The sequence below is a fragment of the Neopelma chrysocephalum genome, unplaced genomic scaffold (genome assembly GCF_003984885.1).
Source record: "Neopelma chrysocephalum unplaced genomic scaffold, ASM398488v2 Primary Assembly neopelma1_76, whole genome shotgun sequence".
In the NCBI taxonomy this organism is placed as follows: domain Eukaryota; kingdom Metazoa; phylum Chordata; class Aves; order Passeriformes; family Pipridae; genus Neopelma; species Neopelma chrysocephalum.
In genome coordinates, this window is record NW_020897737.1 from 8477161 (window position 1) to 8504884 (window position 27724).

A 27724-nucleotide genomic window follows, 5' to 3' on the forward strand; every position below is an offset into this window, starting at 1 on the left:
CTGTTGAACTGACAAAGTATCACTCAAAATATCTACCATTGCCAACCCAAAACAACATTACCTTTAGCTTCTGCTCATCTTTCTGGTCTGGTAGACCGGCTAACTTTTTCTCAATGTCATCCAGCCATGTCATTAGGTCATCAGCCTGCCTCTTGTACTGATACCATTGATGAGAAATCTCTAAAGCCTTTTTTCTTCTTTGAGATCTCAAGTCCTGTTCACAGTGCAGACATTATTAGAATATGAATTAAAGGCTTATAAAATATGAATGGGCGTGTGTGAACACTGTAGGGAAAAAAGTGTACAAGGCTACTATTTTTTTTAATTAAATGTTGATATTTAAAGCAAGTATATGAGTAATTGAACATATTTTCATCAGTTCAACAATTTTTTGTTTGTTTGTTTTAAAGGAAGTTACCTAATTCAGTTTTGTTCACATGTTGAATAAACCACTGAGACAGTCATCAATATTCATAGAAGTTAAGACTCTTACATAAATGTCAATATTTTATATAAAACACTTCTGCTCAGAATACTTACTGGACAGATGGAAACACAGCCCACTTAGCATCTAGCCAAAAGTGGGGCTTCTGTATTTTGCGGTCTCCTGTGAATTTCTAGCCTGCATGAAACTCTGTCGCTATTCAAATGAAAGTCATTGCAATGCAGAAATGTATGCAAAGACAAGTTTCCTTTTTCTAAATTAAATACCATGTATATAATAAATGTCTTGTGTTTATAACTCCACTTTATAAGGCACTAAAATTTCTCTTTAGCAGGAAGGTAAAGAATGTATGATTTTCCCCCTTTAAATGTTATTAAACACATATTTGTTTCAGCTGCTTAACTTTGTTCACAGAGAATTGAGAGAATATTTTAATTACTATAACTTCTTATTAAGAAGTAAATTGAAAAATTACTGGTACATTTTATATAAAAACACTCAGATGAATTTGCCTCAACAATTGTTGAATTTTGTTTGACAAGGGTGAATGCCTTGACTGAGTCACCCAAAGAAAAATCTATCACTCTCTTCCATAAAACAGCCAGCAAGGATCTGGTCAATAGCATAGGGCTAGAAATATTGTTCTTGTTTCTCCAACATAAAAATTATTAATTGCTTCCATTTAGCTTGGAACAGTTGAAGACACACCTAATAGATTTCAAGGTTCTTTTAAATATGGACAAAACAATAGTATATTCCAGCTGTCCTTCTCCTGAATTCACACAGATCTGCAAAATTTTAAGAATTGGAATGAAATCCACAGGAAAGGAAAAAGGCTGCTTAAAAGTAAGTAATAATAAAATGTAAACATGCCATGTTCCCCAAACCAAGGACAACTTAATCAAAATTATCAAAAGAAATTAAAATTCTACTTGCTGATGAGACAAAAATTCTTCTATAGTAGCCAAGAGCCTATAGCTCCAGTTAAGTGACCAAGATGACTCTACAACTGTAAGATTCTATCTTTCCTCACTTTTATTTTTCCATGGAAAGACAACACTTCCAATTACACGTCTTAGTTGGCCCAAATAGGTCTCACCATGTGTGTTTCTAGGAACAACACCATACAGTTATACCTCCAGGATTGTGGCAACACAAAATTTTCATATGCAATTTTGGTTTCCAGCCTCTTAGCTGCTCAGTCTATTGGTACTACCACCCACCCTGCTCTAGAGCAGCTGGAGCCACTGAAGAATTGTAACTGAAGAATGCAGTGTGTAAATATTTTACTAAAGGAGAAACCAACTCATTCATGGCCAGAAGTATGTTATGCAACTGAGAATATAAGTTTGTGATAACTGATTCAGTCTTGACTGCTGTTGGAGAAATATAAAACACACATCATACATTAAAAAAGGGATTATCAAAGCAATCATTGTTGTCCAAGTGGTAATCACACAATTGTAATACTGTGGATAAGACAGTACTTCATAAGATGGAGATTGTAAAAATGCCTTTTGCAAGGCATCAAGAGAACTGCATAAGAAAATACATCTGTAGCCCAATAGTTTCAGGTTACTCATCTCTAAATAGGAATGAAGACTCATTTAACAAAACAGTGCCCTGAAATGAAGACAGAAATGGTTTTAGTAGCATGTGCTTATAATTGTAGCTCCTATACCTTGAGGGCATTATGTTTAGTCCGCAACAGCTGTTGTTTTGTCTTTATTTCCTCACGTTTTCTCTCATCTGTGACTCCCTTTTGAAGCCTGTCGCCCCTTTGCAGCAATTCTTTCACTGTGCTCTCATCCTCTTCACTCTGAGTTTAAAAAAACACAAAATAATGTGCATCTTAATCTAATTATTACTTAAGTACTAAGAGATACAGACGTACAAAAATATCTTTCCTCTGCTAAAGTAGGCATGCAACAGCTACTTGCAGTTCTATATCGAGTAACTTATACTTGCTTCCTACAACACATGTAGCCACTTGAAGGATAAAAGTAAGACAGCACTGAAAACCTACAGATGTTTGATGTTAGACTTTATGCAACATCCAGGATAACAGGATGAAAACATTAAAGGCCAAAAGGTAAAATATATTTTATTTTAAAGCAAAAAGAATAGATATATCTATAATATTCTAAATTACTGACATAGTGATTGAAAATGCCAGTACAGCAGGAGACCATGCAATTCCTGAACATTCCATGTATCATCACTTTGCAAACCAGCTATTCTGGAAGGAAAAATGGTATCGTTAAATATTTTTTATTTAGCCACAGCTTCTGGGAGTGTCTTGCACCACACTGAACATTGGATGTAAAGAAAGGGAACCAAATATGCTCAAGCAGTGAAAATTGCCACTTCAAACTTGATTCACTTAGAATTTACCACTGCAGTACATGCTGCCTCAACTGTTATTTTTCCTGCATAAATAAAAAAAAGTCCTGTAAAGATTCCTTCCAGCACTGACATAAAATAAACATCTTTGAGGAATTCCTTAGAAGAGAAATAATACTGAGTCTTTACATTGGTTAGAAACAAATATATATTTGATCTTTTTGAGCATTCATGAAGAGCAGGTTTTAAAGATGAATCTCCATTATTGCACAGCCAAGAAATGTCATCTCTCTGAAAATCACTTTGGAGAAAACATACCACAATGGCAATAGAAGCAAAGAACAGCAGTATTTTACTTCTCTTTTTTCTTTTTTTCCCCCTAATATACATAAACGGTTTTACTACTTGCAGTGAGCAAACGTGAGTAATAAAGCTTACAACAGTCAAAAAAACTATTTAAATTGCATGTTATAAGAAGATTGGTTAAGAACAAATTAGCAAGTGGCATTCCTTTTGATTAGCATTTATTTTTAGTGAATGTATTCTTTTACTATATTGCCCATTTAGATACATCATTCTGACTTTCCTTGGTCTTCATGCTGCTGCAGAGATTTTAATATTCATTCCCTATTCTGTAATACTACTGGTACTATATACAACCTATAGATAATATTCCTGGTCTGCTTAGTGTTTTCATAAGGATCATTTTTTTTTTTCTGATAAATTCGAAATTAAGTTAGAACTAAAAATTTTAGTTGATGCTAATTTGAGACTTTTGATTTTATAATATATTAACATAGTAAAATTTTGACCAAGTTATATCTAAAGGTCCTAACACAAATATGGGTTTCTAATTTTCACTCAGTTTTTTTCATCTCCATGCCTACTTTGCTCAGACTTCCATTTCAGCCAAATTACCATATCTTTATTGAAGTCCTCCTCTTTCAGATTCACTCCCTGCTGAATTTCAACCTCCAGTGGTTCAAGCATTTTTTGTATATCGAAGTCAAATTGCTCCAATTCCTTCACAGGAATGAAGGGCTAAAATGGGAGAAATACAAAGATTATTTATTTAAAGCACACAATAGTTTTATAAGACACATAAATGAAAAGAGACATCTGCTCTACCCCCTATTGCTAAAACAATGGTAGACTTTCCATCACATTGAAAAATATCTACACCATACAACTCAAAGTTCTGAAAGATACAAGTAAAGATAGGAATATGTGTAGAATTTCCATGCAAGTAAACAAAAGAATTTTATGGTGAGTGAAAATGAAAAGAGAAAAAAAAGATAGTTTCCAATCTGTGTGTAAGAAAAGGTGCAAATAAACAGTGTAATATAAAAATTTGTCTGAAAAAAAAAAAGATGTTTTGGTTAAGTCTGGTTTCTCAGAAATTATTCATACAACAACAAGCAATACATTCAGATGAAAAAACCCTACTATTACCAATTGAGAAAATTTTAATGATACTCTGTTTCAGTTTTAAATGATTGCTCTCTCACAAAAAACAGCAAAAGTGTCAGGTGAATTATACAAAACAAAGGACAAAATCTCTGTGTAAAATATTCCTCTAATAATATTATATAACATATTGAAAAAAACCAACAAAACTTCACTAAAAGAGCTTCTGTTTCAAAAAGTCTCAACAAAAATTCCGGACCAAACAAGTGCCAACCAAACAAAATAGGCTCAATTCCTCCAAAATAAATCACAGTAAAATTAAGATGCTTTAGCTTCGTATTCAGTTTTAAACTCTCAAACAAGAGACTTGACACTTATTAACAATAATACACCACCCTTTGTTGATCTGATACGAGTGCCTGTGAATAGTTTAATGTACAATATACAATATATTTATTAAGTGCATTGCAAAGGATCAACAGCAAAAGCTTTCTTCTTTCAAAGCTTCAAATGCAAGAACAAGAAAAAATCTCAAAAATTTTTGCATAGTATTTAGATTTAAAGGTAATTAATGCTTTATAACATCATAGGAACTTTTGGACATACACCTGTCACCCTGTTAAAGACATAAGCACATTATATTCTAGCCAGCTCTCTTTCACTCTTCCCTCCAGTATAATTAGTTATTATTATATGCAAAAACTTGTAATGAAGATGGTAACAATCAAAATTAAACTGATAAAGCAAGAGAGACTGGATGTCAACTGAAATTTGTTCTCAGCTGTTCAGAGATGACCTGGAAGAATCAGGGTAGAAAAGTTTTAATTGTATCTAGTTGATTATTTTATTGACACAGATTTTGCACTTACAAACATTAATGGAAATATAATAATGTACAATATTTATAGAGAATAATCCTGTGTTCACAAATTGTCATGAAGAAGCTCAAAATTGCACTCAGCAAGCACTTCAACTGAGGTAGAAATAATAGCATACTACACAGTAATTTCTTCTCAAACACTGAAGGATATTTTCTAAAGTACTTAAGTCTCATTAAAAGACAAACCAACTAATAAAACTGGAATATAAGTTTTACAATCTATAAAAAAGGTTAAAAATACAAAAAGGAAAGTGGAAAGAAAAATATTAAATTAAATTCCAATAATTGAATGAGGTTCAAAGACTACTTGAAAATGTTAAGTCTCATTTCAGTACACTCTGAACATTTTGTTAATTCAGGACATGACCATGACATACTACCATTTACTAACTTAGCAGATAATTTCTTATTTTCTTCACTGTTGTACTGATAATTGTCAGTATCTGAAAAAATACAGCTAATTTGAAAACAGATGAGAAATTATTGAAAATAGGTTATGAGAGCTTTCAATCTTCTTGAATTAATGTCTTAATCTTTCACCACGTGAATAATTTTTACCTGGATATGGGAAAAAATAAGTAATCCACTTAGGAAGTATAATATCACCATATAATAATAACTTTTCAGCTCATGAAGCTGAATTGAAGACTAAGGGAAGTGCAATTACCTACATTACACAGTAGACAAAATAAGGCACCCAGCAATTTGGTCCTTTATCCAAATGCAAGTTAGTAGAACTGTCAATAATTCAGACAAGTGTTTGCCTCTGCATCTGATGCAATGCTGATTGTTATAGGTGTCCTTCAGGAATCACATTCTAGCTGTCCATTCCCCAAAGGCCCCCTGGAAAAGGCCCCCTAAATTCTAATTTAACATTATAATTGTGTGCTGATGTAACTCCTCTCGTCTTGCTAGGTACATCCTCTGTAAAACGTACTGTGGTACTGCCATTCCAGCTCATCTTGCCTCTACAATCATAAATGGAAGAACACCCGAGAGAGAAGGTTGCCAGGTGAAAGACATTTGCAGGCTGTGTTCTGAAGACACTTCATCTTGATAAGCATCTTTTCTCCCTTCTCCGAGTGAGCTCACACCTTGCAATGCAAACAGCTGACCCACAATACGCCAGGTACAGGCAGTCCCATTTTTCCCTAATACAAGTAATAATTTCACAGGACCCTACCAAAGGCTGCATCAGCTCTGTATGCTTACAACATCATGGAAGTGCAAAGTAAAACCGAGACAGATATCCAGACTGCAGACAGCAGATGCTCAGAGTAAAAACATCAAACAACACAGTTGTTTGGGCTTTTTGCCAAGATGTCCTCAGTCTACAGTTTGTACTTGTGTAAGAAGTAGGTGAGAAGCAAATTTGAATGCCTGAAATACTACTGATGGCCATTAGGAAAAAAAATTACCTTTATTCAGAGGACAGATTATTTGTTTTTGTTTCAGAAATGAAACCTAAATAAACCCAAATATCCACAAAGATGTGCTGGTTTGGCAGGGTATTGAGCGCTGCATAGTCCCCAAACAACTCACGAAAACCATGTCTCTTCACTTATGCTTTTTGCAAAGCTTATTTCCTGCTTTATCATGGATCCTCTGTGCATTTATTTCCAGTGTTATTACAGTAATCAGTACAAAACTTTAGATCAGGATCCATGCATTCCCATTATCCTATATACCAACCTGCATGGCTGCCTGATTTAATCTGTTGAAAATTTCTTCACAATAAAGGCAGCAAATACAATGGAGAAAGTAGGTGTCTTATGTTCTTCCTCATTCCAATTCAGAAGTCACACTCAGTTGGCTAAAAATTACCTAATCCATACTGAATTCAGATTCAGTAATCAAATTAGTTGTACAAATGAGTAGTTGAAGTATAATTGATATAACCTCTATCTATCTACCTTTTTCTATCTCAAACCTTTGTGAATCATAGACTCAGGAAAAGACTGAGTGCATTTAATGAAAAATTAGCTCTCAAAACCCAATCTATATAAAAAAGAAAGGCTACTCATACTTTGAGAAGTTAAAGAATCTTACTAATTCTCAGATGTTTGTTTTTTCTAAGTTAAAGAAATAATCATTGTTACATTCATACAAAGTCAGTGAATACTTCTAATTGTGAAACAGTGAAAAAAAACCAAATATTCACACTTAGGAAAAAAATATATTGTTAGGCTCTATGTTGTTTTCCTTTAAAAGCTTAATTTTTGGAAAAACCGCAGCCCGCTATGTGGCTGCAATTGCGCACCCTGTATAAATGCCATTTTTTTAATGCATCTCCTTAAGGAAGCAAGTCCTCCTACCTTTACACTTTTAATTCTCTGTGATATAGTTGCAAATCGCTGGTTGAGCTCTGACAGTTTAGGCTCTATTACTTTCCTGCAGTGATCCCCACGGTTTGTCATCAAGTGCATCGCCTGGTCACGCACAGAGTCCACCTTTGGGTGAATGTCATTCAGCTCAGCCTTTAAGCGCTACAGTCCGTGAGCAAGAGACAGGGCTTGAAGTTAGTAATAAATGCAAAGAGAGAGAAAGAGAGAGAGAGAGAAAGTGTGCAAAGGAATAGGGAGCAAAACCACAAAGCAAATTCAGATAATTATGCATGAGTGTGTAAATCCAGCAGAAATACATTAGATAACACTCCCACTCATGTCCCTCAAATTTACAGGAGGAACGTATCTACATGTCTGTTTTAATATTTCCTAAAGGAAATTAATGGTGATCATTATTTCCAGGCAGATTCTTATCTGCAATAATATTGCACCATATTTCAGAATACACTAAATTATTCTGTGTTTCTAAAGCTAGAAAGAGCTGCTAATTCATGTATTATGGAACTGGATATATAGTTCTTGCTCTCATTAAAGTTCATGGACATAGTTCAGGCAGGTAAAAATGACCAGCTGAAAAACTCCTAATTTTTTCCTTAAGTCTATTACAAAAAAAAGAAAAAAGAGGGCAAAAATTTTTATCCTCTGCAATAGTAATCTTAATAGTAGATCCCAGGATGGGCAGATGTAAAAAAAAGATAGCAAGGCATTCAGGAATCATGAACACAGTGGGCATTGAGAATTACATTTAATTGTCTGCATGAAATGCCTTTGTGCAATACAAACATATACACCAGTATTGATGTCAAAGATAATTTTACTTTGTATCTGATGGTAGAAAAATTGTTCATTCAACTACAAAAAGCCAGTCCCGTAATCCTGCTGAGATCAATGAGGCATTGATTTATGCTCTGCCTTGGAATTTGTAAAGTTTTGCTTTAGTAAATGGCATCATTATGTTAGTGTCAGCAATACAATTCTGATTTTGATTTGCAAACTGTTCCTCAGATAGTATATCCTGACCATGGAGTTCAATACAAAGCAAATTTTCACACTGATTTCAGAAGAAAAAAAATGTTCATATAGATAATAATTTAAAATTGCTCATAAAGATGGTATTTTAAATGAGACACTTTAAAATTCACATACATATTGCAGGCTATCATTTGTTCAAAAGATGCAAGTGGCCAATTAAAACGTTCTGAGCAATACTAACGCTAATACTAACCCATGATTATACAGCTAATTCACCATATAACATTCTTGTCTGTGGTGCTGGTCCAGCATCAATGTAAACAGTGTTTATAGAATTAAAACAATCATACGACAGAGATACCATAGATATTGGAAAAGTATCACAGAAAAACAGAAATACAATTAAAAATGAAGGGTACAGAAAAGAAGAAAAAAGGATTTTGTTCAACCAGAACAAAACTTTGTGTTTAAGGAGTATTTTCCAGCAGACATATGTTTAATAAGCTGCTGTTCTACTCACCAGGAAGTCTCCAAGACTTATAATAACAATCTGGTTTTATTTCTGCAGGGATTTAACTTTGGTAATACAGAGAAAATTTATTAAGTAATCTACAAGCTGGCAGAGGGTAGCTTTATCACAGAAAAAAAAGGAATTTTAATCAATTTGTGATACCTTTCAATATATGCTAGCTTTGACACAGTCCTTCTTAAAATAAAATTAATGCTTTCCAGAAAATCACATTTTTTTACCTTAAGAATTTCCTCTTTTTGCTGGGGTTTTTGTTTATCAGATTCATCCAACAGTATTTCAGCACGATACATCCAAGTTGTGACATTAGCTAAGTTCTGATCAAAAGCCTCCATGTGCTTTTGATATTCCTGTATGTGGAAAAGGTAAATACTGCATACAAAAAATGTAATCAGAACTGAAATAGTAGCTGTAATTATACCAAGTGTGGCAAACATGCACACATTATGATATTATGAAAACTTGTTTATTTTACACAATAACTGCTTTTTCTGTGAAGGATAGAATCTGTTGTTTGTTTGCTTCACTTTATATGTGAAGTCTCTTTAAAAAGACATTCTAGGAGTGAGAGAGAAGATTCCAAAGTGACAGGCAGGAGGATGACAAAATCACAGCAAGATGCCGGTGTCTGCAGCTCAGCGAGGTTGCTGAGAGGAACAGGAAGCTGTTAACCAGACCTACTGGAGGTGGAGAGAAGAGTTTCCCAAGAATGAGGTACAGAACTCATTTTGGAAAGACAGTAAGTTGATTGAAACTCAGATGGCAACAAGGATGCACTCGCAAAGTCACAATCAAGAATGGTAGCTTTGTATCTAAACCTCTCATTTACATTTCATCTGACTTCTCTGCTTTGAGTTTGTTTTTTTTTAAAGCTATTCTAGTTGATATTCTGACAAATCTTCATTTCTCTACTTAATTTAGAAGCTTTTTCTTTTTTGTTGACCTCACTACAATGTGGCCTGTGCATATCCCACAAAATACATATGCACAACCACACACCTGAGATCAAAGGCGTTCAAAATAATTCTTTTGGCCTCCAAATGTATGTACTTTTTTTTTTTACACTGTAAAATTGGTAAAAAAACCAACTACCTCTCTTAGATCCTTTTATCATAGGTATTAGTAAATATTAACCACAGAATCCAAGCAGAGAGAGAAAGCACAGGAATACATAAATGTATCAATGTATAAACTCCATTATGCTCCATATGCTTCTTATAATCAGTTCCATATTGAACCTGTACAACTGCATCATACTGAATGAAATGCTTAAGTTTTCCAGATACTTCCACTTGTATACTGCATACAGCTGAGGAAACCCTGTAGTGATGCTGTATATCAACTGCAGAAACATTTATAATGTAGCCATACATACTCTAGTGCAGCTCAAACACATCAAGCTCTGAAAAGTCACGATAAAGGCTAACAAACCCTTGAGAATCACTTCAGTTTCTCTGTATTGAAACTGCATTCCCATGCTCTGAGGAACAGAAACAGCATGCAAGATTTCCCAAAGCATTCTGTCAGCCCAGTGGTTAAGACCCTTCTGTGTTTAAGGGTTCGAGCTGTCATCTCTTTATGACAGAATGAATTTTAAGGTACAATAAAGTTATGTGACTATCAGTAGTTTGAAGCAGCTGGGGCTGAGGCTCCTGAATCTGTATTGAAAGTGTATTAGGGATTTTACTTTCTACTAGGCTTAATCCAGTCCCATTAAGGAATTATCCCTATCCAAACATGCCCTAGAAAACTATCCAAAAGACGATCATGCAGTTCTGAAAGACCAAATCATAGTCCTTTAGCACATCAGGTGTGCACCCTGAGCAGAGCTTCTGATTTAGTTGCCTCTGAAATAAATCTAATTCACACACAGCAGATCTACCCTGTGACAAAACCCACTTGCAAGGGGAGACTTACTTCCCAACTGTGCTATTCCAAACAGAAATGCTAATGCAGCCAAAAGCATCTGAAGTTGTTGACATCAATACCAAGACTTACTTGACTTATCTGACTGTTTCTTTCACTTGATTTATATTAGTCTTTGTCCTTGGGGAGAAACTGCATTTCATTTATTAGAAAAACAAAACCAAAACCAAAACAGTCTAAGAACTAGAGACTGACAGGAATGGGAATGACTAACAATCAAGATTCCATCCTGTAAACAGATTCTTAAAACACACACAATGTACTAAACAACAATAAGTCTGATTGTCTGTGTACCTGTGTATTCAATAAGCACAGTCCAAGGCACCAGAAAAAGCACTCCTATAAGTCTGAGCATGTACACTGGAACACAACATTTCCCCTGTGTGAACAGATGCATTTTCCTTACCAGTAACAGATTGAACCATTCCTCAGCACGTGAAGTTACCGCAATCCAGTTACTGTTCAGCAGGCTGAGTTTATCCTCCACTAGGCTTTCCTTTCCTTTCATCACTGTCTTCAAATTCTCTCCTAAATCACTGATGCTCTTAAGCTGGACCTGCCGTTTCTCAATCTCCTTCCGTGTTGCCTGTATGAGCAGAATAAGAAATAAAAGTTCTGGAAATTAAAAATTATCCACGCTAAGGACACGAAAAATAAAACAGGCAGCAAGTACATACTAGAACACACAGTCTTGCTTCCTATAGGAAGGGAAAGGATTCTATGAAGGGCAGCAAGTACAAAGCAAATTGTTTCTCTTGAGTTCTGAAAAAACTGCAAATGTTCTTCACGTTCTCATTATCTTTTTTTGTTAATAGTTTAATTTTAAAAAGTGTGAATTATCTCTTATTTTAGTGTTCAAAATATAGTTTTAATACTTAATTATTAAAAATTAATACATATTTAATAATATTTATATAGAAATGTTTAAAGTTATTTCTCATATAATAAAGTTGCATAGTTATTAAATAGCAAATAAAGCTTACATAATAAATGGGACAATAATACAGCATCATGATGACATCTCAAGACAAAAACCTCCATTGAAAGTGGTCTATTGAAATATTTTGTTATTTTAATATTTTTCAATGCAATCTTTTTCAGAAGAAACCATTTTCTTTTCTCCTGTTAAATTTCTTTCCTAATTGTAGAAATGCATATTTTCATTACATTCACTTAGAATTTCAGTCTGCAAACTAAAATACTAAAATAAGCTATTGTCTATAGCGCTTCTCAGCTTGAATGACTAAAATACATATGCAATGCTATAAAATCAGATTTCCAGCATCTCTTCCCACTATTAACTTATAGATCTAACTGATATGTAAGGTTACATAATTTACTCGTTATTCATGCCTTAATATTTGTTGTAACATGCAAGAAGTTTAACAAAAGGAGCAAATCCCTACATACTTAGACATGTAGAAAAGCAGAAGTCGAATAGTAAATACTGAGAAGATACAGTGCAAAGTACAGCAGTCTTGCTGAATACTCAAGGAGAGGCATAAATTCCTTACACCTAATTTCACATTTAACCAGTTTCTGATTTCTCACAGAAACTTGAATACAGTAAAAAACCCCTCCACTTCTAAACAAACAATTCTTCCATTTCAGGATCAATGCTGTTACTGCAGTAGAACTCCATTTTTATCACCTCCACATTATCACATCTCTCATGGCCACACATCGGTATAATTTTGTTGGAAGTGTATTGTTAGTGAAAGTAGAATTTTCTTTTTATGATAAAGACAGTATAGAAATTATTCCTTTTGGTAGGAAGGTAGTCTTAAGAGTACCTCCAACTTATTTGGTGTATGTCATGCTCAAAGCAGCAGCTCATTTTCTGTGCTTGCCAGAATTCATGATCTAATTTTGTTATGTTATTTCACAGAAAAGGTCTTAAACTTGCATTTTATCTAAGTATGAGAAATTTTCTGCATTCTATCAATTTTCTCAAATACAGAGGAAATGTAATTGAGCCAAGACATGATTAATGAAAATTTTTAACTATATACTACATAATTACAGGATTTGAAAGGAGGAGTTTAAAATTTCAGCAGGTTTTTGTTAGGTTAAAGAAAAACATGCTCTCTCTAGTACTATTTCATCTGTTTCACAGCAGGTGCAGAATGTCATCATAAAAAAAGGATAACACAAGGAATATAATTTACCTCCAAATCAGGAGAGAAAACTTTGATTAGCTTTATTACTTTTTCTAAACAATTTACTTCCATTTGGAAAAGAAACTCTGAAGTATATTTACTATGGGTTGTGGTTTCCTTTGTATTTTACATGTATGAAAATGCAAACCAATCTTGAGCTATATAAGTAGATGTTAATCCCAACTAGTAAACAGATGGTTTGAGTAATTAAATGTCTATTAAATAAAGCGACTACCCAAAAACCAGAGGTACTTACCCTATGTGTAAAAAAAAAAGTGTAACAGTGCTTTGACTGATCCCAGGAGTTATGTCTATCAAAGTAAAGAAATAATGCAAACCAAAGACAAGGTGCACCTCTGGGCAATATGAATTTTAACACTCTCGTGTAATTGGAGGTAAGGGACATGAGCTAAGTAAATCACACTTCCCCTCAGTGTCTTAAAAATCGTAGTGGCCTTCAACACAACGTCAAAGGGGAAAAGCCATCTTCCTCAATACTTCAGATCTCAGTTATTAAAAGTTTGAGTGGAGTTCACAGTTCTTTCAGATTACTAAAAAATACTTGCAGGGGCTTTTGTTACAACTGTTTGGGTTTTCTTACCTGATGGTTTTGGTTTACTGTGATGGTTTTATACCTCCCTTCCATCATAAGATACTAACTAAAAATTAATTATATTTGAAAACAGAAGCTACACAGAAATGGCTTTTTCTGAGGATGTGGTGCAGAGGGCTTCTGAGCTGTAATTTATAGTGATAAAACTACCATGTATGAAGTTGAACTGTTGATGTTTTTTTCAAACAAACCAGAATTGTAACTAAATGCAGAAGACAATATTTTAATCATGCTGGTCATGATTGTATGTAGATTAAAAAATTCAAAAATAATAAATGAGTGAAGAAAAGTTCTGTGTGACTCTACATGGCTTATGTGCTGTGGATTACTTGTACGTAAACTTTACAATTTGAGTCTTTCTAAAAGAAATCAGGTGGCTCAGCTCTCACAGGTGGGATTACAGAATTAATCAGAAGCTGACATTATGGTCCTCTCAGTGGTTGATAATACATATTTATTTGTTTATTCTCAGCACATCTTTTATTTTCATTGCATTTTGGCCACTGACTATGAATCAGCTGACATGATTTTCAGTTTGTCTTCTTTTATGGAATTTACTGACAGGAAATATGTTGCTAAATGTAATTCTAAGCAGTTCAAGTCAACTTTGTACTCACTGGCATTATGCACCGTATTAAAAAATCAGATTAAAGCATTGGCAGATTCATACTGCTGATAGTAGGGAGTGATACAGAATTTTCCTGGTAATACCATCTGCCATTTCCTTTTTAAGAACACAGTTTCCTGGCAATCTAATTCTTATCAGTCCGGTTCCTGATTAAAAGACAAATAAACCCTGCAGTAGTTAATGTCTTCAGTGATAAGTATGTTCACTAAATCAGACTTCTAATTATAAGCGGATTTCTAATATACAATGTTTAATGACTATCTTTCCACCCACATGTCATTTTTCTTATCTATTATAACAGAACTGAATTCAAATGGAAAGATTTAGCTTGTCTCTACTGAGCAGAAAGGCAGGATTTACAGTCTTCAGTATATTGCCCATCTCATTTCACATAACTCAGACAAGCTTTTTGTTCCATCCTCAGAAAAATTCAAGACAGGAACAAATAAGTGACACACTTCCCTTGATGTCCAGATTAATGCTATGTTTCATTAACATAATTTCTTACTTAAGATACACATTTCTTTTTATTTCTAGGTGTTTATACCCTGAAGACAATGTTCACATATATGGTTTTTTTAATTTTTTTTATTCTGAACTATAATTATCTTTGGAACCATGTGTGCTCTTTTCTCCTTTGAGAAGTCTCAGGTGCTGAAAAGGAATTAAAAATAAGTGCACTAATACATATAATGCTTCCTCATGCTGTAAAGAAAAAAATCTTATGAGCTCTCTGCTTAGATATATTGACAGCAGCACACATCCAATTTTCAGTTCATTCACACTACTGAATTCTCATCTCTCCCTCTCCATTTTCCAACTCAGTTTTTCTGCAGACTTTTCTTACAATGGGAATCTGTTGGGCTTAATTCATCTCCCAGTGCGTTTCATTAGACTGGTTACTGTCTTTGGCAGCCCACTTACCCGGGAAGTCCAAAGCCCAAAGCTGTGACATCAATCAGATACTGTGAGGCTCTGGTTCTGGGGACTAAATTATTGATGTATGATTTTGTGTGATGCCTCAATGAAATCCACATAGGATTATCAGCATTGTACTTACTTATGAAGTCCTCATGAGAATTTTAAAGTGTCCAGGATAAAATGCAGCACTTTCTGCCTCCTAGTGGCAGCAGATTCTTTAGAAAAAAGTGTATTCCTCATGATTTCTGTAAATATTTACATTTGTAAGGGTAGGATTTGGATGTTGGATTGCTCAAAATTAAAAGTCTGCTTATATATATGTGAATCTCGATTTACACTTCCTAAAAAAAATATCTTAATAATGGAATACTGAAAGCCACTCATTACATACATACTTCAGCATGAGGCAGCTGCTCTCATCAAAAATTGTTTGTTTCACTGAAGGTGAAGAGCTGATGTCCGGTATGAAATTGGACTGCCGTAAAGGCTTTGGGCAGGATTTGAAGCCAAAATACCCTTTTTACCAGTTTTTCCTGCAAAACTTTATGTATCAATTCCTTGTGAGAATTCACAAAACTCAATGGCATTCTTTAAGATTAGTAGGAGGAGTGGTTCCTGTTTGATATTTTTTTCATGTTAATATTTCTTGTTTTAATTAGCTCTTGTTACCTTTTTGATTGTCTTTAGATAAAAATGTGTTGTACTTGTTGTCGTAAGCTTAAGACACAATAAAGACTTCCCACTGTGTAACTGCACTGATCATCAGGCTTTAGGTTTCTAATTATGCAACTTCTGAAGCATTAAGTTTCATATCTAACAATTAAATTATATTAAGGATAAATCTTTCTTTTTAAACTTCTGTGAAGCTATATACATCTGGATCAACTTTCCTGAATGTGCATACAGGAACATGCTCTGTGTACCTGTTTCAGTAGAACTGTACAGCACAGTTTAACAAAGATTATTTTTATTTTATTGACTGGGTAAATGTCCTGAATACCTAGCAGGGTAGTTTGGGGACATTAAAGCAATATGATTTTCTAACCCATCTCTTAAAAATCTGACACTAGTGCCTTGTTATGGCTGTTAAGAGTGGCTGGAAAGCTGCACAGACAAAAAGGACCTGAGGATGCTGTTGACAAGTAGCTCAACATGAGCCAGTGTGTGCCCAGGTGGGCAACGGTATCAACAATAATGTGGCCAGCAGGACCAGGGAAGAGATTTCCCCTCTGTACTCGGCACTGGTGAGAGGCTGCACCTCAAATCCTGTGTTCAGTTTTGGGCCCCTTACTACATGAAAGACATTGAGGTGTTGGAGAGTGTCCAGAGAAGGGCACTGGAGCTGGTGAAGGGTCTAGAGAGTAAATCATATGAGGAGCAACTGATGGAGCTGAGGTTGTTTAGATCCCTAGAAAAGGAGGCTCAGGGAGACCTAATTGCTCTCTATGACTACTCGAAAGGAGGTTGTAGAGAGCTGGGAGTCGGACTCTTTTCCCAAGCAACGAGTGACAGGACAAGATGAAATGGCCTCAAGCTGTACCAGAGGAGGTGCAGGCTGGACATTAGGAAGAATTTCTTTATTGAAAGGGTAGTTACGCTTTGGAATGGGATGCCCAGGGAAATGGTGGAGTCACCATCCCTGGAAGTGTTCAAGAAACAACTGGACGTGGTACTTGGTGCTGTGGTTTAGTTGTAATGATGGTGTTTGGCCAAAGGTTGGACTCAATGATCTCAGGGGTCTTTTTCAGCCTTAATGATTCTGTGATTGTAAGATCACAATATCAATCAAAAGTGTTGAGAAGAACTGCAAAACCTTTACTGTAGGAAAAGCTGCAAGTGAAAATGAGAAAACATCAGGCAACAAGAGGACAGAACAATGGGGTTTCTAGGGATTTAGGGTTTGATTTGAAAGTAAAAGTAGCAGTAGTCAAAGCAGTAATTGTAAGTTAATAGCAGCAAAATTTGATGTTTTTGGATATCACTTTTAAAATACTGTCTTTCTTAGAGACTGATGACCAAAATAACCCCCAATTCCAAACCTCACAGAAGACTTGTAGACTGCCTTTTCCTAATTGTTGCTATTGTTATTATTCTACTATTGTTATTAGTTTGTAAATCATCAGTGCATTTTAAGGCTAAAAACACTTTATCAAGCCTAGAAGCTTGAAAGGGGCAGTTAGAGTCTGAAAAACAAACAAAAAAACAAACAAACAAAAAACCTCCCAAAGAAACCCAAACCACAAACCACATTTTATTCAAGTGCCTTTAATCTGCACTGTCTTTAAAAAAAATAGTAAGGTTGCACGTGTATTATTCATGACTATTTCTATAATGCATAGTGAAACTATTAAAATGTTTAAAGGATTCTTATTATTAAACAAAGCACAAGTGGCAATTTTTTTGGCACAAAACCCCAATACTCTTTAAGGGGATTTTGGTTGTTCTTTTTGAAATTATATATGAACATTTGTTCAAAATGTTGCTGGCTGCAAACAATTATTTGAAATTTTGAAGCCTTGGAAAATGCTGAGCATAGTTTGCTCTAAAATGCAGATTTTGGTATGTGTGAACAATGATGATTTGTTTTGTTTATGTTCTCAGATTGGATTTTTATTACACCCACAGAAAATAAAACAGATCAGCTAGTGTTGAGTCTTAACATCACACAGAGATATTCTGTTTTATATAGAATTCTCACATTCCTCAGTGTTTCTGTAAGATGTTTATCTAAACTGTGATTTTGAAGAAAGTTTTGAGTTAGACTGAGTTTTAATCTAAAATATGAGTTCGAGGTGAAGTCTCATGGAAGTAGGAAGCTCCCAGAATGAAAACAAATGAGCTACAAATCTAAAAGAGTAAGAAAACAAATATCCTGGCTGCTATCTGAAAATGTGAAATATATAATGTTCTGGCATCCTCAATCTTTCATCTACCATTTAATACTTTTTTAATTATGAGAAGAATGGGGTAAGAAAGGGATCTCTATTTAGATGGATACTGGGTGGGCAATTTATAGTAGTCTAAAAAATTAAATTCCAATTTTAAATGCATCTCAGTGAAGACTACTGCAATATGAAGGTAAATTGTGCTATTGATATCTGCAGAGACAAGATGGTTTAAACTTTTCTGAGCATTAATACTAGGATGAGATAGTGTCACAACACTTACAAAGTTCCACTAATTAAAATGCCAGAATTTTTAATTATTTTTCTTTATCAAGAAAGAAATCTATCTTTCTGTAATATGCAGATGTGTGTGTTACATTGTTACCTTGCCCCAGGCAATTTCAGCATCCAAATTGCTCGGCATCCCCTGTGCAGCCGATCTCTTTGTCAATTCCGCGTCTGTCGCTGCGAGCCATTCTGTCAGAGAATTAATTTCTTTTCGTAGTTTCCGGGACAATTTCAAGCATTTCTCCAACTCTTGCTTTTTTTCTGTCACCTGCAGAAAGAAAACTTGTGGTTATTAACCCTCCAGTGAAAGAGGCTTAATGATTTTTATACATCATTTTCTGTATGCCGCTTTTCTATAAAAACCAAACTTGCAATTTCACAAGTGAAGATGCCCTTATAATACAGTTGGGTCTTGCCTTAGTTCTCTCAATATCAGTAGTTTTGCTGCTAGAATGGAAAACATCTACAATAAAATTATGTGCATAAAAACCCATGGAGTTTGAACTAGCAGCAGACCTCTGCAAACCTCCTCCTCTGTTTTGATGTCATGCAGAGCAAATTAATTTGGAACAACTGAACTATCATGCTTTCCTTGAGACACAAAATAGATGTCAAAACCTTTCAGAGTATATTTTAATATAGGTGGTGATACAGGGATAGGGATTCCTCAAGGTGTTTTTCCGTGTAGCACAGCTACAGAGAAAGGAAAAATACCAGTCAAAGAAACCCTCAAATCTGACACAGAAGTCACCAAATAGTGTCAAACTAAGGCAGCACAGTTAAGTTTTTCATTTTCTGAATGTTTTGGATGTGAAGTACTATGACCAGCCCCTGCTTTATTTGTAAAGTTCTTTTAAGCATGTTATATGGTACCTAGAAGGAAGGTTGAGTATTTATGTTGCCTTGATTGTCTTAATATTGAATTTTGGTGTCACCTGGAAGAATAGGGAAAATACAATCTTTCCTTCAAGCTCCTAAGAATCTTCAGGGAGAGAGAGAAAAAGTTCCACATAATTAGTAGAAAAGGCAGAAGAGTAAATAAAGAGATCTCTGATGGGAAACTACAGCACAATAGACATTAGGTAACTAGTAGTCAGAAAATACAAATTAATAAATCATGTTGTGATGAAATTTAAAAAAGCCCAATCAGAGTATGAGAATTAAAAGTGTCCCATAGATCACTAATATTTAAAAGAAATCACTAATTCCCTTGCATGTCAATTAGCAATCAAGTAAGACTGTAGCCAGTGATTTGTATTTCAATATTTTTAAATAGAAAAAAAAAATCCAAAGTCATGACAGGTATTCAAAACTGGTTTCAGTACCTACTAAAGCTACTTTGGACTTTGCCACTGAGAACAAGTAGTGGTACAATGATCACATTGATTCCTAGCTCGACTGTCAAGGAGAATTTGAGGTTTTAAAATGTAATAGGATGTTACAAGGTTAGGTACATGGTTTTTGCTATCCCTGAGTAAAGAGACGAGATTTGCCCAGGGAATAAGCCGTAAAGTGTTCCTTATAATTTATTATCCCACTGTAGAGGCTTACTACTAAAATCTCAGAACATTTCTTCTTCACTGAATAATGCTTTATGTGCTTTCTTGCATGCCAAATTTATTAAATGAGACCACAGAACTTACATTCAGGCAAAGAGGTAAATCCCTGAGAAGGACCATAAAACTCAGCTTTCTAGAGCCAGGAATGCACATGTTTTTCACCTTTTCTTCTGAAGAGTCATAATAGTAATTTTAAATATCTATTTGCAGGTACTTAGCAGCAATACAATGCAAAGTGCATTAAGGGTAACTGCCTGTCTAAGAATTCTAACTACAAGGTATATTATAGAATGCAGTTACTGATACATGTCAAACAAAGAGAGAATATTTGTGTTGCTATATATACCTCTAAATTCTGTTTATTACATAAACAATACTACAATATTTCCATATATATTGTATATATCCAGAGGTTACCGATCAATCAGTTTGTTAGTACTTCAAATGTAAAGATGTATTTTCTAAAGAAAAATAGGAAACAGTGCCCTCTAAAGGCTTTCTGGGTCATAAAATATTATTAAGAGGTACTTTATATAGAGGGGACCTCTTGAAGCAGTAGTTATGAAATCACAGAAGTGAGTCTGTGCTTGAAGATGTGTTTTCCCCTCAGACCATACATTTCAGTCCTGGACTTACTATTAGTTATAACTATTATTAGTTTTCTTTTAAAAAAACTTTTTCTCAATGCAATCAATTAAGGCTGATAATGGCTAACCAAATCTTTTATTTCTATATCTCTGGGCTTCCGTGACTTTCTCTAAAACTGTTAATTACCATGTTATGTAAAAGTAAATATGGGAAGTTACACCTAGGACAACAGAGCTAAATACAGCACTGCAGATTTTTGAGACAAATTAATTTGCAATCTGGCTCGCTTCAGATCACTAATGGCTCCCTAATGGCACATTTTTATCCCTTCATTAGTTAAGAGAGGTTTCCTATAACAACGGCACCTGTTTGCTATTAAGTTAAACATAATGCAGGAATAAATGCCACAGTTCTTTCTAAAATAATGGAGAACCCAAACATATTATCCAATTCCAAATGACACCTATTCACACCTAATGAAGGACACTCTCCACTTTTCCTGATGCTCAAAAGATTGATGTCTCTTACTCCCTTTATCTTCTAGCAAGAGAGAACTGTTTTAATTCAGATTCCCAAATAAGAATTATCTCTGTCAAAAGTTAACATAACTCTTATTGCTTTATCAGACTGCAGTCAGCAGGACTTGATTCTCATTATCTGTTTAAACCACATACTGATTGTCAGTATTACTATGGGCTCATTTTCCTAGCCATTAATAATTTATGATTTAAATAATTTATAATCTAAAAAACTTAAAAATTTGCCTCCTGGCAAGTTTTATATATTTAGGTATATAAATTTTAGAAATAAACAGATAGGTATATCTGTCATTCACAATCTTTAGTCATCTAGTCACAGCACCAAATTTACTCTAATCCTACAGTTTTTAGAAGTTCTGTGAATAGTTCTAATGAGGGCAAGAGGAAGAAACAGGGTAATGAAGGATAATTGTTAACTGAATTATTTAAACGAAATCTTCTTTAGGACAATCCCATAACTCCTCTTTAGAGCTCCAAGGTCCTTGTAAGTGCATTGTACTTTGCTCCACTGATAATGCAGACCCAGAATAAAAAGCCTTTATGGATTGACATTTGGTTTCTTCCCCCCCCCCCCAGCCATCCTCTTGTTAATATTGGTTAGCAGCCTATCCTTCCTACTCCCTGTTTAGTTGACTTTCAGGAAAAATTGAGTAAACAAAATATTTTCCCGTTAGGAATCAAGTAAACAAAACATTTTTCCATTGGGGAGTGGCTTACATATTAAGGCACAGTGAAAATGCAAGTCAGGGTTGTTCTTGACATTTAAATAAAGGAATGGTTACAACAAAAGTTGACCACATGCATGGTCACAACTGCAGAAGCCACAAAGCACAGTGGTACACAGATGATTCCTGAGAAAAGCTGCAGTGGCAATAACTTTTTGGTCAACAGATTTTTGAACAGCAATATATTGACATACTTTAAGATCTGTACAGTCAGAGGTGGTAGGAAATTAAAAGGTAGAATTCTCTCTTTAATAAAGTAGTTCTTTCAGCAAAACAATCTAAGTATTTTTCTGACCAGAAGTGTTTTGAAACAAGTGATTGTTTCAGCATTAAAATGAAAGAACATCCGCCATCTGACCTCTAAAAACCAATGAACTAGTAGAAAAAAAAATTATTAAGAAAGTATAATTTGAAATTGTAATAAAAGAATTTTATCATTTCCTAGATAGTTGTTTTTTTTTTCTCAGAGCAACTGAACAGCCATGTTGAGGGTTGACTCCATTTTTTCTGTCTCACTGTTTACAAAATGGGAGAGTCACGAAAAGAACCAATAAAAAACCCTCCAACATTTACTTACCCTACAAAGATTATTCCTCACTTTGCCAGTTAAAAAGAACACATAGTTTTGCATTAAAAACACAGAGCTTACCTTTGCACCCAACTCGTTATATTGTAACTTCAAAGCTGTAAGCCTTTCATCCAGTTCCTTGGGGTTCTCCGTCTGCTGCTTCTGAACAATCTGCCTCCCAGTTTTTATTACTGTTTCCACTTCAGACTTCACCTCACTCAGGTTTTTATATAATTTCTAATCAAACAGAAATATAAAAATGAAACACCACCATTAAAATATGAAAACTAGAAAAGACCATTGAAGGTATTATAAAGGTATACTTTGCATTATTTGCTGTATAAAAGCACCATCATGGATGAGCACCTTCCATCCCACTTGAAAGTTAAAGGAGTTGGCCTGATGACAGAGAAAACTCACCCTGAGTGTGAGTGTGTATTAAAAAAGTTTATAGGAAAAATTAATTAATTTCTAACCAGAATTCAAATTAACAGATTCAGAATAGCCCATCTTTACTAATAGTAACCTCAAATTAGGCCACTAATTAGACATAAGAAAGTACACACCATTACTAATTGTTTTAAGATATGACAAAGGTTGTTTTCAAACTGATTTAGATAGTGCAGTATTTAAAACAACAACAGATGTATTCTGTCAACTCACACAAATTGCTGGATGTATTTGAACTCCGAACAGCCACTAATTTTAAAATCTGACAGTTTTTCATATTACTAAATCAAGAGACTGGAAGGATAGAGGATTACCCTTACATTTACAAAGTGTTATACTGTTAAAAAATTAATCAATTGAAAAAAAACTAAATAAAAAAGTAACATAATGAGGTTAATGTAAAATATACAATTAATTGCATTTTCCTGCACCATTTCAATTAAAAAGCAAAAATTAAGGGGAAAACAGATGTTCAGTAAGTGATGGCATGCGAGCAATCTGTAAACACAATATATTTTCCTAACATTTCAAATGAGTGATAATAAGAACAACAAAAGGGTTCTTTCTTTCCATATGCAGAAATTTGGTATCTTTATCTAAATGTATGACTTGGTAACTCAAGTCATTTAACAGCCTCATAAATGGCCAATTAACAGTCATGTAAATAATGCAGAAATTAAATTTATTTTTCTTTTTAATCTAAGAATAAATTCTGCCACAGCTTGGAAATTCCACTAAAGTTCACAATGGAAAAAGACTCCACAGAGATACACAGTGTCCATTACCACACAGATATGTGAAGAATTGCAAATATGAAGCTGTTGAGAAGTTTTATATTTGAGATGTTTAGTTTAAGTCTCTGTTCCAGCATTTTGCCATCATGTGTTCGAAAGTAAACTTACTGTCCTGTGCACTTAGACAAAACTGCAAAATAAATGACACTGTACTTTTTTAAGCATTATTTTGTCTAGCTTTTCTTTAAGTACCAGTATCTCCCACTATGTAAAATCTGTCTCTAGCATGTCTGGACAGCAAAGACAAGATTTTTTTTCCAGCAGATCTGAGAAAAACAGCCAGAACAGTGCATTTCCTCCATAATCTAAAGTTAACTACCAAGCCAATTCTTAACATGGTTAGTATTTTATTTACTTAAAGGTAGTATGTGTATAGCCCAACTGCCTTCTAGGTGCTTAATATGATAAATATATTCTTCATTACTGAAAACCTGTCAGCAAATTAGGAATATGTTGTATGACCCACATTGTCTAACTTCTGATGACGTATTATGTACGACTAGATTTTTAAAATAGAAACATTATGAGAATCTTTGCAGATAAAGATGCTCTAAAATCACTGCACTTTCACAAAATATGTCAGGGTTGCAAAAGCCAGCTGCTGAGTGAAGACTCTTTAATTCAGTACAGAGCTTCTAATTACCATGTCATTCTAATAAGAATGTGAATTTAAGAGCAATTGCATTTAAGAAAAACCCAAGATGTAAAGAAATAACATTGACTCATTCCATGCTTATTTTTTTAATTTAAGTTCTTTCTTACATTTACATCTGAAAGAGGTTGAGAGGGGAAAAAGATTCTTCAGGTATGCCATTGCCCCAAGAAAAAACAAACCCAAAAAACAGCAAACAAAACCCCCATACACACCCCTCTCAGCTTAAAGAAAAAAACAACAAACAGCTGATTTTTGCTGCAAAAATATCTATTTTATTATCATCAAGCACATAGTGCTCACCTTTAGCTTTACTTCCTTTCAAGAGTAAAGGGTTTCAGGATTATGAGGATATTAAAGGGATATGTACAGATTTTCCTCATATTCTTTAGGACACATTCAGGTCATCTTTAGCTCTTGAACTGTAAGAAAGTCATAGCATGCCATCTCATAGAAGCTGTATTCTATGGTTTCCATTAAGTTTTGCGTTTCCTGGCTAAAATAGACTTGTGCCCTGCAGCATCTCTTTTGGTTACATCACAGGGTCTCGTGAATGTAGAATATTGTGGAAAATAGAGCTAATCCAGGAAGACAAACTCATATGCAAGATGGGAAGTGGGAATTAGTGGGATCCCAATTGACCTTCTCACACAGTGAAAGTGCGTGACTATTGTTTGAAAGTTCACTGAAATGAGAATTGTGTGTGTGTAACTCATACTTTGTTTCTAATCCTGAATTAAGGACAACATTCTATAACTTTTAGCTTCCTCTGCATAAATCCAACAGCATCTTTAAATATTCACCATGCAATGATCCAGCTGTGATTGTACTACTTCCTGCTCAACACTCTTCGTCTCCAACTTGGGCACCTGCAATTTCACTTCATCTAAAATTCTTTTACACTCCTGTAGGCGCTGTTCAAAGTTGGCTGGCTTCTGGAACAAGCGGAACTTCATGGAGACATCCTGCAGCTTTTTCTGAAAAGTAAACATGGGTGAGTAGTGTGAAATCAAGTCTTAGTCCTGTTTCAGAATTCTTAGACCCATTATCAGCCAGAAGTTTCTTATTTAAAGAATTTAAAAATTTTGAGGAAAGTGCCAGTGGCAGAGAATCTTGGTCTTCACCAGAGGATAAAAAATCTTGCATCCTGCAGAGCACTGGATGCAGCAGAGCCCACATACACAAATAAAGAAAGGGAGAGGCTTTGTATTTTTCAATATGCAAAGTGTTGGGGGATGTGGGGAGAAGAGAGAGTTATTGGATTGAACATAAGACATCCACATTGCAGACTGAAAGCTCATCAACAATATCACTTGCTGCTTCTTGGTATGAGGAATGAATCTTTTAGTCCGTCAAAGAAACCCAAATAAAGCAAGTAGGTCTAGCACAAAAATCTGAGATTTAGAGTATAAAATTGATTTATATTTCAATTTAAAAAAGCCTAACCTAGAGTAAAAAGAAAGTAATTTGAAGGCAGAAAAATCTGTGACAAGCTTGGCCTCTAATTTCACAATTTTCACAATTTGTTATATTTGTGCATTAATTATATTGCTTGCTCACATGATCCCTACCTCAGGGGGAGGGAAAATAATTAAAAATAAAGCAAAGAAAAGGCATTTTAATTATCTACTTGAAAAAGAACTTATTTCTCTGTAGAAGTACAGAGCAAAGTATTATTGAATAAGTTTTTCAACTATTTGATTAAAAAAAAAGAAAGAACAAACACCATTAAGAAATAGATAAGTAATTACATAGGAACTCAGCATCTGCAAACACACGTGATTTTTTTTTTAATCTTTAAATTCTGGACACTTTATTCCACTACAAAGTGGTCTGTACTATACAAATTCAAGAAAAAAATCTAATAAGGAACAGAATCAGTCTATACATAGGCATTAGTAAAAACGCTTCCCACATCTCTCAGATTTCTCAGAAGGAGGCAGGAATCATGAACAGGCAAATTTGGGTACCACAGGAAAGGCTGTAGATATCTAGCAGTGCCCTCCAACAGCTTTCCTCATTAAATATGTTTTATGAAATTGAGGTCCAATGAGGTAAGGAAGGAAGACTTTCTCTAGATAAATAAATGAATGACTGAATAAAAATAGGAAACAAAGGGTAGAAATAAGAGGTCTTATTTTTTGTTCAGTGTGTTTGCATACACTAAATTCATACATAATTAGTTTTTCATCCTCTTGTGTCACTTCAGTTGGATAAAGATCAAGTCCTGTGGGAAGCTTGCATTGCCACATCTGTTTGTTACAATTTGTGTTGGTCAATACATTGAAAATGATTTAAAGGGAGAATGACAGAGAAAATTAAAGCCATCTGTGAAGAGTCACTGAAGACTTGCACAGTACTGAGGATCTGTAGGAAAAAACAAGTGGATTATTTCGAGTTCACCCAGAAATTAAGCAGTGCAGAAGAACAATAAGCTCTACATGCAATTGGGATTTAAATTCTCTTTTAGCACTCCCACTTGAGTTCTAACAGATAAATATACCAGCTATATTATATGCTTATATTTATGTACAACAGTTTAAAAATAATATTATCTCAATGCTTACAAGTAACAAAACAAGCAAAGTGGGTATTTGGAATAATCTGGAATATAAGGAAAACAGAAATTAAAATACCTGCCATAATATAAAAGTCATTGTATAAAGCTAAGCTGTTTAATTTTGATCACACTGTTTTGAAAACATCTCAGAAATAGAGAATTTAAAAAGAAGAATGACAGGACAATGAAAGCTGTTTATCTAGAGGTCTCAGTATGATTTAACATAGTCAGTCTAGAAAAGAGCCAACTGATGATGAGTAAAATTAATTGTATGCAAAAGGTTGACTTGCAAAGTATTCAGTACTGAATTTCCAAAAATAGCCATTCCTTAGAAAAGATCTCATTTTCATGTAACAATTCTTAGTTTACTATGACTAACTAGGAATTATATTACTTTAGCAGAAGTAGACTTTTATAGATATTTATAGATATTTATGTCAAATATGAAATATTACTTAGTGTCAAAAAAAGGAATGCATTACGTGTTTCTAAGTGAGAATGCTCTTTAGAATACAGTAAATGACAACAGATCTTATTTGTAACAAAGGGCTCAGCTTTTACGTGTTTTGCTAGTTGATATTTACATTATGCCTGTAAATTTACTACTTTTTTGTTTATATTTTATCTAATGTTAGCAAAGCAGAGTCTCAGGATGACCCTGCCAATTTGTCAAAACTCAAACTGGTGCATATCATCATCTAGAGAAATCTTACAAAGAAAAAAATATCTGCATAGAGATGGATTATTAAAAAAAAGGCACCTAGAAAGGGTAGTGCTCCCTTGCATGCTCTTGAATTTATAAACATTTAGATACACAATCATCTGATGCCTCCATTTCACTGATGAAATATGGGCAACTTCACAGCTGCCATGGAGACCATCAGAAGCTGACTTACTGTAAAGGAAGACAGAAAAATATGCAAACATAAATATTATCAGCAAAGAAAA

The 27724-nt window shown here is 34.4% G+C and overlaps 1 protein-coding gene across 12 annotated transcripts in view; it reads right to left on the reverse strand.

Moving 5' to 3' along the window:
• Positions 1-27724, reverse strand: part of DMD (dystrophin) — a 1013774-nt gene that overhangs the window by 616288 nt on the left and 369762 nt on the right. For 10 of the 12 annotated variants that reach the window (XM_027688940.1, XM_027688937.1, XM_027688946.1 and 7 more), the window contains 9 exons: positions 25020-25193; positions 22402-22557; positions 18439-18609; positions 11254-11433; positions 9143-9271; positions 7391-7561; positions 3707-3829; positions 2127-2264; positions 62-214 (listed from right to left, as the gene is read on the reverse strand). In XM_027688940.1, coding sequence (XP_027544741.1) covers positions 62-214; positions 2127-2264; positions 3707-3829; positions 7391-7561; positions 9143-9271; positions 11254-11433; positions 18439-18609; positions 22402-22557; positions 25020-25193 — 1395 coding nt within the window. The remainder of the gene's footprint in view (positions 1-61; positions 215-2126; positions 2265-3706; positions 3830-7390; positions 7562-9142; positions 9272-11253; positions 11434-18438; positions 18610-22401; positions 22558-25019; positions 25194-27724) is intronic. The other 2 variants (XM_027688945.1, XM_027688948.1) reach the window with 2 other exon arrangements.